The 13577-nt window shown below is 41.8% G+C and overlaps 1 protein-coding gene across 1 annotated transcript in view; it reads right to left on the bottom strand.

The window, feature by feature from the left end:
• Positions 1-13577, bottom strand: part of FHL5 (four and a half LIM domains 5) — an 83618-nt gene that overhangs the window by 10256 nt on the left and 59785 nt on the right. The window contains exons 4-5 of the mRNA XM_044290167.1: positions 12715-12884; positions 7790-7976 (exon numbers count right to left, since the gene is read on the bottom strand). Of these exons, the coding sequence (XP_044146102.1) occupies positions 7790-7976; positions 12715-12884 (357 nt within the window). The remainder of the gene's footprint in view (positions 1-7789; positions 7977-12714; positions 12885-13577) is intronic.

The following is a 13577-nucleotide window of genomic DNA, read 5'->3' as shown; positions in this document are numbered from 1 at the left end:
AAAAGAAAAATATATTCTCAGTTCACGTCGGCAGCGGTTATATGTCTTGAAAGCGTTTAATGGCCTATTTCAGTACAAAAAGGAAAAAAATATACGCTATGTGGCGAAAGCCACTTCACCACGGTGTTTTGGAGGGGGCTGTTTGCCCGCCTCCTGCCCCTGGATTATGGCCCTTTTAAGAACCATCTGGGGACATACTGTGGAGTTACTGGATGGCCACCATTTCATGTATCAGAGGCACATGGTGAGAACAATGGATGAAGCACATGGTGAGAACAATGGATGGCGGCCATTTTTAACTCACAGACACTGTTTGGACTTTTCTACACGGTGCCATCTTGCCGGTATTTGGTGCACAAAGACATCGGGCAGTAGTTTTAAACTATACAACAGGGGACCATCCGTGGACATGTGACTTTTGGGAACAATGGCCTTTGAGACTGTGTAGCAGATTGCATTCGGGCTGTCTTGAATATTGTGTATGTTGTTATGGGTTCGGTTAGATTGTGTTGCGATGTATTGTGGGCTGTGTGTATCTTGCTCTTGCTGTGATGTTAAAGGCATTGCTGTTCTGTGCCTCTTCTCCTCCCCCTTTTCCTGTCCCTCCTCCATCAGCCCTTGCTATTGTCGGGCCACACCCTTCCTTGTACCATAGCCCTCCATGTGCCCTATTGTATGCAAATGAGGCTGTTGGGGGGGGGTTTAAAGTAGGTGTGCTATGTCCAAATAAAGTCAGTTCCTGTTTTAAACCTCAAGGTGAAGTGTCGTCTCATTCTTGGGGGAGGATTTATTGCATGCTGTCCCAGTTTGACTGCTAGGAGTGAAAACCTATTCGTATGGTTTCCTATTCAACTGCCTACAGCATTCATATGCATCAAGAGGATTTATCTGCTTCTTCGGTTTGGTGATTGTGGTGTCTGCCAGAGTGCTTGGAAGCCTCAGGAAACGCTAGGCGCATCCGTAAACGGAGGTACTCAGTCGGGGTGCCAGGAAAGTCTACAGTGTACCAATATGCCTTAGACTGCTCCTGGCAGCTCAGGGTGCACTATGAACAGCACAGACAGGGCACTGAATGTAGGCAGGCTATTATAGATAAGTGATAAAGTACATGGAAGATATACTATTGGACTGTAGTATTCTGGTTAAATTGCTGTGTCGGCACTTTGCAATAAATAAGTGGGTTTTGGGTTGCAGTTTGGGCACTCGGTCTCTAAAAGGTTTGACATCACTGCTCTATGACCTTCCCAGGAGCTGCTGTCGGGAGCAGCGGTTCATTTCTGCGACGTCCGTATAGTGCAGGGGGAATCCGACGACCCTCTCCATGCACCGTTATATGTGGTAAAATCTTTATTGACGTATTTCGGTCGAAGTTATATGTGGTAAAATACTTTTGGAACATATTTTGGTTGAAAAACAAATTTTATTCAGCGTTCAGCGCTGCAGTTAGTAACATAGTATATAAGGCCGAAAAACATAATTTGTCCATCCAGTTCAGCCTGTTATCCTGCAAGTTGATCTAGAGGAAGGCAAAAAAAAACTGAGGGGGAAGGGGGAAAAAATTCCTTCCCGACTCCAATCAGGCAATCAGAATAACTCCCTGGATCAACGACCCCTCTCTAGTAGCTATAGCCTGTAATATTATTACACTCCAGAAATACATCCAGGCCCGTATGGAATTATTTTATTGTACTCACCATCACCACCTCCTCAGGCAGAGAGTTCCATAGTCTCACTGCTATTACCGTAAAGAATCCTCTTCTATGTTTGTGTACAAACCTTCTTTCCTCCAGACGCAGAGGATGTCCCCTCGTCACAGTCCTGGGGATAAATTGATGATGGGACAGATCTCTGTACTGACCCCTGATATATTTATACATGGTAATTAGATCCCCCCTCAGTCGTCTGCCTTGTTCACAGGAGCCCAGAACTGTACACAGTACTCCATGTGTGGTCTGACTAGTGATATTTGTAAAGTGGTAGGAATATGTTCTCATCACTGGCATCTATGCCCCTTTTGATGCAACCCATTTTCTTATTGGCCTTGGCAGCAGCTGCCTTACACTGGTTTTTACTAGAGATGTCCCTAACTATTCGCCGGCGAACAGTTCCCGGCGAACATAGCTTGTTCGCGTTCGCCGCGGTGGGCGAACATATGCGATGTTCGGTCCGCCCCCTATACATCATCATTGAGCAAACTTTGACCCTGTACCTCACAGTCAGCAGACACATTCCAGCCAATCAGCATACCCCCCCTCCCAGACCTTCCCACCTCCTATCAAAAAGCAAGGACAGCATCCATCTTAGATTCATTCTAAAGCTGCAGTGTCACAAATTTGACTATGTTGTAATCGCAATGCGATTAATACAGGTTATATTAATCGCATTGTGAATTCAACTTAGAGCTGGGTTCCTAATGGTTGTATTGCTAGAATATAATGAACATTGAGAATATAGTGCTATATTCGTTATATTCGTCAATTCTAGCAATACAACCATCAGGAACTCAGACCTAAGTTGTAATCGCAATGCGATTAATACAGGTTATATTAATCGCTTTGCGAATTCAACTTGCCACACTCTGCGTCAACTACGTAATTTTCCATGGGAGTTTTGCCATGGATCCCCCTCCGGCATGCCACAGTCCAGGTGTTAGTCCCCTTGAAACAACTTTTCCATCACTATTGTGGCCAGAGAGTCCCTGTGGGTTTTAGAATTCGCCTGCCTATTGAAGTCTATGGCGGTTCGCCTGGTTCGCCCATTCGCGAACATTTGCGGAAATTTGCGTTCGCCGTTCGCGAACGGAAAATTTTATGTTCGCGACATCTCTAGTTTTTACTGTTTAATTTGCTGTTTATTAAAATTAGGTCCTTTTCCATGTCAGTGTTACTGAGTGTTTTATCATTTAGTTATATGCAGTAAAATCTTGCATTTCGGTCAAAAAAATAATTTTATTCAGCGTTCAGCGCTGCAGTTATATGTGGTAAAATCTTTATTGACGTATTTCCGTTGAAAAAAAATATGTATTCAGCGGTCAGCGCTGCGGTTATAGGCGGTAAAATGTTTATTGACGTATTTCGGTTGAAAAACAAAATTTATTCAGTGGTCAGCTCACCGGTTATATGTGGCAAAATCTTTAGTGACGTATCTTGAGGAACTTCGTGACTCTTCCGGGCTCAAAGCTATCTTGACACTTTGTCTTCTCATTGTCTATAGCTACTAGAGGCCTGTTCATGCCAGGCAAATTCCCCCAGAAGTATCTGGGTCAATGAGCAGCCAATACTGCACTTGCATCAATCTTGACAGGATTCGTCTCTAGGTGGAGAGAAATTTGTTTTTTGGAATGCTTTCTCCATCATAACCACATCATCGAATAAAGTAAAGACTGGCGGATTCTCTCCTGTTTTAGGCAACACTTAATTTTTATTATTAAATGTATTAAATATTGAATATTCAATTGAACCAAAACTTGATTAAAATTATGAGAAAGTAAACTTAAATTCGCCAATATATTATCCCAATCTTCGAGGCAAATTCACAGACAATCAATTTGCCAAGCCTTTTGTGCTGGAGAACGTGTAACACTTTATAAAGTTGAGACATTTTTACCTTCTGTTCTGTTCCATATTCCCTATAAATGAATAGACGAAGCGGCCACTCTGTGGCCTCCTCATGCTGCTGCCACCTCCACAATCTCTTGTCGTCGTGCCACTCTGTGGCCCCCTCATGCCACCTCCACACTGTCAACTTGCCACTCTGTGGTCTCCTGATGCTGCTGCCACTTCTACACTTGGTCATTGTGCCACACTGTGGCCTCCTCTTGATGCTGCCTCCGCCGCCACCTCCACACTCGGTCATTGTGCCACCATGTGGCCTCCTGATGCTGCTGCCGCCGCCACCGCTGCGCTCTATCATTGTGCCACTTTGTGGCCTCCTACTGATGATGCTGCTGCTGCTGCCGCCATCTCCACACTCGGTCATTGTGCCACCATGTGGCCTCCTGATGCTGCTGCCGCCGCCACCTCCGCACTCTGCCATTGTGCCACTCTGTGTCCTTCTCCTGATGCTGCCGCAACCTCCAGACCCTGTCACTGGGCCACTCTGTGGTCTCCTCATGCGGTTCTCACCCTCCCCACTTCATGACTGGGCCACTATTTTGCCTTTCGGCCTGGCTGACATCATCATTTGTTTGACCCTTCTTCTGATCTGTCAGAAGGAAGAAAAAATGAGACGCACAACGGATCCTATCTGTGTAGCAGCTGTAAGGCCTGTATGGTCCCATCAGAATTGGCTTATGATTTGGTAGCCAAAAGCAGGGGTGGGTACAAAACACAGAAGACATGCAAATATTCCATTTACGTGTCATCTGTTTTAGATCCAGTCCTGTTTTTTTTTTTTTTTTTTTTGCATTAGCACTACTGATGGATTATTGCGTATGCTCCACAGACTGGATCCTTTTTTGTGGGTTACTAGAACAGGTTCTGATAACATCTATGTGGAATCAGCTGGCGACGGTGTAAAAGGAGTGCGCTTCTTCTTGGCACTAACATTGTCCTGTAAGGTTGAGTACATACTTGACTTATTTGGTCAGTTTTGGCCCTGTGACTGCCCTAATAAGTGAAGTGTGCAGTGATTCTAAGAGCGACGCCTGTCATCTGCATGTCATGCGGACTCACAGTATTTCACTACAAAAGCAGACTCCCTATGCGTGTTAGGCCTCTTTCACACTACCATTTTTTTTTCCCGTTTTGCGGTCCGTTTTTTGCGTTCCGTATACGGTCCGTATACGGAGCCATTCATTTCAATGGTTCCGCAAAAAAACCTGAATGTGTTCCGTATGCATTCCGTTTCCGTATTTCCGTTTTTCCGTTCCGTTGAAAGATAGAACATGTCCTATTATTGCCCGCAAATCACGGTCCGTGGCTCCATTCAAGTCAATGGGTCCACAAAAAAAACGGAACACATACGGAAATGCATCCGTATGTCTTCCATTTCCGTTCCGTTTTTTCTGAACCATCTATTGAAAATGTTATGCCCAGCCCAATTTTTTCTATGTAATTACTGTATACTGTATATGCCATACAGAAAAACGGAATAGAAACTGAACCACAACGGAAGCAAAAAAACGGAACAACGGATCCGTGAAAAACGGACCGCAAAACACTGAAATGGACATACTGTAGTGTGAAAGAGGCCTAACTATAAGGCACAGTGTTCTACGCCACTATAAAGGTTCTCAGCAGCCAGAAAATAGCAGTTTTTTAACGTAATTCGCTGCAAATATATCCGAATCGAAGTGAAGTTTTCCCGAAAAATTCGGTGAACAGGCGAATCGAGTTTTTAAAAAATTCGCTCATCTCTAGTCAGTACGATTATGGCAATACCACATTTATATAGTTTCTTTTTGCATTTTAATACTGAAAAAAAATCAAAATTTTGGAAAAAATGTTATAACCGTTTTTATAGTTATGTCTATGGAGCTGGGTGAGGGCTCATTTTTTTGTGTTACGATCAGTAATTTTTATTGATACCATTTTGGGGTGTGTATGACTTTTTGATCACTTTCATTCAATTTTATTGGGAGGGAAAATGATGAGAACGTTTTTTTTTCCTGTTATGGCATTTACCATATGGGCTACGTTTTTTTTATATTTTAGTAACACAGGCGTATTTGCATGTGGCAATGTCCATTATGTTTATTTTTTATTGTTTAATTATTTTGGGGAAAAAGGGGTGATTTCAATTTCTGTATTAAATTTTTTTTTTATATTTTTTCAAACTTTTTTTTTACTTTTTTATTTAGGTCCTCAAGTGGACCCCAACACGCAATCATCAGTTTGCAATTTGCATGGAGTAATGGAATTTTAACCCCTATCCTATACAGCAATTGCTACATTTCAATTCAGTGCTGCCACCTAGTACAGGCTTTGGCTCATTACTTCTTTGCCCGTGGGGAGGCTTTCCTGCCTGAGAAGGGCACGCTTCTGGGTTTGAGGGCTTCAGATGCCGTAATCACATTTGAACATGGCATCTGAGGGCTTAATTACCACCGATCACGGACATTAGCCATGGGTGTCTGCTGTGTGAAACATCATTCACCCGGTTGCAGTGGTGCTTGCTCCGCATCTTTAAAGACCCGACATCCGCCGTACTATTACTATGGTTATCGGGAAGGGGTTAGTGAGCATTCCCTTTCATCCATTGTTGACATAACTGTTTCTGAACTATTAGGCCTCTTTCACACGGGCGTCATATTTTTGGCCCGGATAAGAGGCGGGTGCGTTGCGGGAACATGCGTGATTTTTCTGCGCGAGTGCAAAACATTGTAATGCGTTTTGCACTCGCGTGAGAAAAATCGCGCATGTTTGGGACCCAAACCTGAACTTTTTCACAGAAGTTCGGGCTTGGGATTGATGTTCTGAAGATTGTATTATTTTCCCTTATAACATGGTTATAAGGGAAAATAATAGCATTCTGAATACAGAATGCATAGTACAATAGTGCTGGAGGGGTTAAAAAATAAATAAAAAATAAACTCACCTTCTCCTCTTGATTGCGTAGTTCCCGTCTGTTCTTTACTAGCTGTGGGCTAAATGACCTGTGGTGATGTCAGATCACATGCTCCAATCACATGGTCCATCACCATGGTGATGGAGCATGTGATCTGACATCACCACAGGTCCTTTAGCCCACAGCTAGTAAAGAAGAGACCGGGAACTACACGATCAAGAGGAGAAGGTGAGTTAATTTTTTTATTTTTTTTAACCCCTCCAGCACTATTATACTATGCATTCTGTAGTCAGAATGCTATTATTTTCCCCTATAACGATGTTATAAGGGAAAATAATACAGTGAATAGACTGTCACCTAGAACCCATGCGTGAAAATCGCACCGCATCCGCACTTGCTTGCAGATGCTTGCGATTTTCACGCAACCCCATTCATTTCTATGGGGCCTGTGTTACGTGAAAAACGCTGAATATAGAACATGCTGCGATTTTCACGCAACGCATAAGTGATGCGTAAAAAACACCGCTCATGTGAACAGCCCCATAGAAATGAATGGGTCCGGATTCAGTGCGGGTGCAATGCGTTCAACTCACGCATCGCATCCGGGTGGAATACTCGCCCGTGTGAAAGGGGCCTTAGGCATATGGGGTGCCATTTTTGCTGATCATTAATCACTAAAAGTCTTAATTTCCCTTTGCTGTACATTAAACTTCTGTCAGAAACATTTTTTTTTTTTTATCAATATTTATAGTCAAACTATTTTTTTTCTTAGAAATTTTGCTTGTTTTTCTTTTTTATTTCAGCAGTGAAATGCTACTGAAAATTAAATACAAAATATTATCCTTCTGTAAGAGTCAGCAGAAATAATAAAACCTCTTATATGGATAGGTAAGCTATTGTCAGTTCACAGCTGCTGTGAGGGAAAGGCATTATCTGCAAGGCAATCCTCAAGTGTAGAATTGGGATAGCAGTAGGACAACTCTATTGTTCTCTTGATAGGCCTAGATAAAGATGCCCACAGAAGAGCACTGCATTGATCAGGATAATGTGTGATGCTGTAATTGAGTCACTCATCGCCTAACCCTCTGGTCACAGTGAATGGTCTGACTGATAAAGTTAAGTTAGACTGCCTGCTGTGCTAAAAGTCCAAACCAAGAGGAAGTTAAAGAGCCAACGCAAGGTGTAAAACACAAAAATAACGTAGAATATTTACATATGGGCTGTTAATAGATGCTAAAAAGAATTGATGGGAGTGTTCCTTTAAATGAAACATTACACTTACCTGTGATGGGTTTTGCACAAGCAGTGCATTTTTGTGCAAAAAGATTAGTGAAGCAATCCATGCAGTATGGACAATCATCCTTTGATGTAAACTTCTCTCCAGCCAGTGTCTTCCTACATCCGGTACATAAAAAGCACTGATTGTGAAAAGGCTTTCCTTCGAAAGTTATTCCGTCCTTGGTGATGGCCTGTTAACACCATGAATGTGTGCATTAACAAGTATATACAGCATGTGATACAGCTAATGTTCTAACTGTATGCAATACTCACTGATATAAAGGGAAACCAAGTGCGTTATAGAAGTGCTCATAGCAAGCGGTCACCATATCTCCAGCACTGGGGAGACTAGAAGATTTACTATGGACACCTTTACTGAGGTTATATAACACGTCTTTATTCATAAATGTGCTAAACGTAGCGGAGCTGATGTCAGTGTAGGAGTGGTGAGTTTGTCATCTAACAATGTTGTATTGTGATACCATCATATAACGGTATCTGTTTTACCTAGAATGGGGGTTATTTTTATAGAGTGAGCATTATTGAGTGCAATACAAAATGATTTATGGAAAACATATAATAATTTCTAAAACCCATGGTGACATCAGATCTTTGGTTTTACGCAGGATTGCATTTACGCCGTCTACCTTGTCTTAAATGAGAACTAGTGGATATAACGCCAGTTAACGGTTATATGCTGGTATACAAATTACGTTCTCTATGGTGAAATTTATTTTCTGTAACCTTTCAGTTTCGGTGCCCAGTAGCACTTTTTTCTCAGTGGCTTCAGGACGTTCTTGCTTTCATTACTTAACCCCTTAATGAGTAGCAATTTTTTTCTTTTCGCCTTAACTTTTTCGTTTTTTCATTGACATAGCTGTTTAAAGAAAAAGTGTCACCAAAATGTTTATCTGCCAGTTAAAACCAGATAGTGACACACATCCTTTTTTTCTAATCAGTTTTTATTTTCAATTCCAGAGTTTTTTTTAATTCTATTTCCTGCTCATGATCATGGGGGCGGCCATCTTGCCTAAGCTGTTTTTAACAACATTTACAAAGCATTCAGAAAATTGCTTTACAGCAGCCCCATGGGCCACAGACACAATGGTCTGGAGTGGACATCATTGTCTTCTATGGGAGAGTTTTCTAGGCAGGCTCTGTAACCTGTGTAGAAGTCATTGTACAAGAAAAGAATAGAAAAGAATTGTGAATGGTGGATCCTGTATTATCTATATACAGAGGTGATATCATTACAGGCAGAATTAGAAGGACAGATAAGCAGGTAACTGCAGTAAAGTGATCTGTACAGACCAAAACGTGGCACCTATTTTTAGGCTTAGTGGCAAGGATATTATGTTTTTTGTTTAAATATAGATATTGACATGGAAAATGATAATCATCAAAAATTCTTTGAAAATATGTTAAACATAAAAACGGGATTTAAATAATAGGTCATTTTCTGATAACACATTCTCTTTAAGGCCTTGTTTTATGTGGGAGAAATTGCATTTTTGGTGCTGTCTGACGGTACATATAAAATACTTTGCAATTTACATAAATGTTTTTCACCGCAAATATAGAAAAGGCAATTTTTGGAGTGGCTTTTTAAACTTTATTGTTTATACTGTACATATTGAACACGGAATAACCCAAATGAGTTGTTCAGGTAATTTCGGTCATGTGGATGCCTAATAAGTATACTATATCTTTTTGCTTCTACTTAATATATAGGCTTAATAAAAATTTATTTTATGTAAATTAATCAATTATTTATTAACATTTTTGCTATCTTTTTGTATCTTTTTAAATTATTTTTAAAATCCAATTAAGGATTTACTGTTTTACAAAATGATTTTATACTTCTAATGTATTAGTGTACTCCTGTATGTTAATGCATTATACTTTGTGTCTTTGTGGCACAGGCTGTGGTTAAGGCAACACTAGTGTGACCTAACAGCAGGATTACTGCTTTCTGGGTCCCCAGGGCTGACTGCAGAGGGCTAACCCAGCCTCCAATCTGATCACTGGGACCCAATAAGAAGGGGAGATCCCCTTTGTTCATACTGCGGTCACAGACAGAAGGTTAACATTTGGGATTGGAGCTATCTCTGATCCTAGCTGTAGCACAAAAGGCTGCTTTAAGAACAAGAACTGTTAGTTACAGTTCATTTGTAAATCAGGCAAACAGAAGCTCTCAGCTTCCTTTAAAACAGCAACAACAAAAGACAGCGTGTGGTCATTAGGGGGTTAAAGGGAACCTGTCAGCTCATTTTCACCTAATAAACTACTGCTAGCGGACTGTAGGTGACAAACAGCATGTAGATCTAGCCTTTGTTCACCTAATCAGTAGTTCCATGCCTCAGAAAACGAAGCTTGAGTCGATATACAAACGAAGTGCAAGGGCTCAGTTGAGCAGTCCATACTGAAGCAAGAGCCCAGGACCAGACTGAGGTTCCTTGGGCCCACCAGAGGAAATTATTCTCAGGACCCAACCTCTATATCATCAATAAAGTCTAATAGGTTTTGAAAAAAAAAAATAGAGTTTAGTGGCAAGTGATTAGCTTCAAGTGTTTTTTTTTCCCCCTGAACCTTTGGGGCCCATTATGGCTTCAGAGAGTGGTCCTGCCAGACAATCTGGTGGGCCAGTCTTACTCTGCCCAGGCCCTCCTCTCCTAGCTCAACCCTTCTCTTTCTCCCTTTCTCCTCATTGACTTCCCCCTCTCCTCCCAACATCACACATCCCTGCTCTGAAATCTTGCATGGGTGCATTGTACAGAGGGACCTTCTCAGTTGGCAATGTAAATCCTGGCTGTGCAAGATTTCAGAGTGGGGATGCTTGATGTCAGGAGGATAGGGAGATGTCAGGAGGATAGGGAGAGATCAGGAATAGGGGGAGGAAAGCGACTCGATTAGGAAAGGAGGGCTAGGACTCTTGCTGCACTATGAACCTGCCAACTGGGAACTTGCACTATATCGGGTCAAATTTATTTTTCTGAGACACAGAACCATCTACTAGGACACAAGTATGCTCTGCATTATCCCATCTACAGTCTGCTGGCAGTCGTTTAATAGGGGACATGAGCTGACAGACTCCCTTTGTTGTGCACAGAAGGTTTCATCACAGAGAGAGGTAGAGTACTGTCTGCACATATACCATTTAGGCTACTTTCACACTAGCGTTCGGGCGGATCCGTTCAGAACGGATCCGCCCATAATAATGCAGACGGAGGCTCCGTTCAGTACGGATCCGTCTGCATTATTTTAGCAAAAAAAAGCTAAGTGTGAAAATAGCCTAGTACGGATCCGTCCAGACTTTCAATGTAAAGTCAATGGGGGACGGATCCGCTTGAAGATTGAGCCACATTGTGGCATCTTCAAACGGATCCGTCCCCATTGACTTACATTGAAAGTCTGGACGGATCCGTACGGATCCGCACGCCTCCGCACGGCCAGGCGGACACCCGAACGCTGCAAGCAGCGTTCAGCTGTCCGCCTGTCCGTGCGGAGGCGAGCGGAGCGGAGGCTGAACGCCGCCAGACTGATGCAGTCTGAGCGGATCCGCCTCCATTCAGACTGCATCAGGGCTGGACGGCTGCGTTCGGGTCCGCTCGTGAGCTCCTTCAAACGGAGCTCACGAACGGAATACCGAACGCTAGTGTGAAAGTAGCCTTACAAGGAAAGACAGTAAAGCCATACTATCTGTGTCTACATTTTCCAAGAAGAGATGAGGAGGTACTATCTGCTCCTGCTTAGTCACACAGGCAGTGCTATCTGTGCCTGCATCATTATATAGGCCAGGGGTAGGCAACCTCTGGCTCCCAGCTGTTGTGAAACAACAACTCCTAGTATGCATACTTGCTCTGCTCATCTAAGAACTCTCATAGAAATGAATGGAATGCTGGGAATTGTAGTTTCACAACAGTTGGGAGCCGGAGGTTGCCTACCCCTGATATAGGCAAAGGGCTACTTGTACTCTCACATGAGCTATTGCTATACAATATCCCCAGCCTTTATCAAGGCAACAGTATTCGAGCAGCTGGGGAACAACTGAATGATAAACTACAAACAAAAAAGTATGAATTTTGTTGTAATAAAAAAGGTGTAAAGAGAAATAAATTACATATGTACAGACAAGAATTAAAGAGGTTTCTACCAAGTTCCTCGAGCCTGCCTTTGTAAATGAAAGATTTATACTTACCTGCTCCCCGTCCTCTGCGCTGCTTCTGCTATGTCCACCTTACGGTTCCTGGCTTGTTTTCTTCCAGCATTGCATGGTCACATGCTCCGCTGCAGCCAATAACTGGCTTCAGCAGGGATGTGGCCAGAAGCAGCATGTCACCACTTAAGCCAGTCATTAGACAATGCCCTTGCTGCCCTGGAAGAAAATAAGCCAGGGACCAGAATGTGGACACAGCAGAGGCAGCGCAGTGGACTGGAGCAGCGAGGAGCAGGCAAGTATGAATCTTCTATTTATGGAGTTATGGAGGCAGGCTTTGGGTACTTTGTAAAAACTCAGTATTCCCGGAGATCCCTTTTAAGGATTGCATTCTTTAACCAATGTTATAATTGTGAAAGGGGGATTTTAATTATACTACCTTTTATTAATCCTTTTACGTTCCTTCTAAAATGCATCCCTGGTTATATTGATAAATCTAGTGGCATATTTGTGATATACAGTACTACAGACATGGAGTATAAAATAATACACTACAATCAACTGTCATAGTAACATATGTATAGTAACATAGTACAGTTTGAAAAAGACAGACATCCTTCAAATTCAACGTATTATTCTACAGTGTTGATCCAGAAGAAGGCAAAATACCCACAAGAAATTAAACCTTGATTCTTTAGTACAAATTGTGTCATTGATAAAATACTACTGAAGAATGACCTAGAGGGTTACATACAATGTATCTAAAAATGTACCTTTTGGCAGGCAGCACACTGCTGTGCAAACTCATTCTCATAGCAAGGAATACAATACAGGCTAGAGTGCTTCGGCACAAATGATTTGGAGGCTAAAGGCTGCTGGCAACCTTGACATACAAAGCAAGTCTCATGGAAGTTGCAGCCTTTGTACTCAATTTTACGAGAACCTGTAATATAAAGGAAACCATTTATAGAGTAAAGGGTTATACTTCTGTATACAGAATGAGAAGTTTGTCTAAAATAGGGAAAGTCATGGGCTTTGATTTTGAAAGGTGTGTCATGTAACCCAGAATGAAGAGCTGTACGGTAACCAGTCAATATTTTCCCATCTCAAACATGCTGGATATCTAAACTGACAAGCGAGAGTGTATTGGCTTAAGAGCCATATAGAACTTATCAGGGAGAACAGCTAGAAGAATGATTTTATATGGACCTATGTAGATCTGAGCACTCTTCTGCATATTCTTTAAAATGTTATAATATTATATGTAATATTATAAATGGGACATGGCTGATGGGAGCCTGTTACAGATTTTGCATATAGTTCTGATGCTAAGACTCTTTCATATTTCAAGTAACTTTGGAGGAGCTAGCTTGTCATTTATATACAGCATACTGTATGTTGCTTTGGAGTAAAAAAAAAAAAGTTAAGTATTCTTGCAATTTTTTCACAGTACCCAAAATCCACCTTTGTCTCTCACGCCACCATCAACTCACACCAAAAAACACAATAACGATTTTAATGTTATAGTTATAACTATTATTATTGATGCTAATATATAATAGTAATAGCTATTTTGCTAAGGAGTTTCTGTACCCTGTTGATAAGTGCACATAGAGCATTTACCCTACTCCATACA

Source organism: Bufo gargarizans, chromosome 4 (assembly GCF_014858855.1).
Source record: "Bufo gargarizans isolate SCDJY-AF-19 chromosome 4, ASM1485885v1, whole genome shotgun sequence".
NCBI classification, from domain to species: Eukaryota; Metazoa; Chordata; class Amphibia; order Anura; family Bufonidae; genus Bufo; species Bufo gargarizans.
This window is presented reverse-complemented; position numbering and strand designations above follow the sequence as displayed.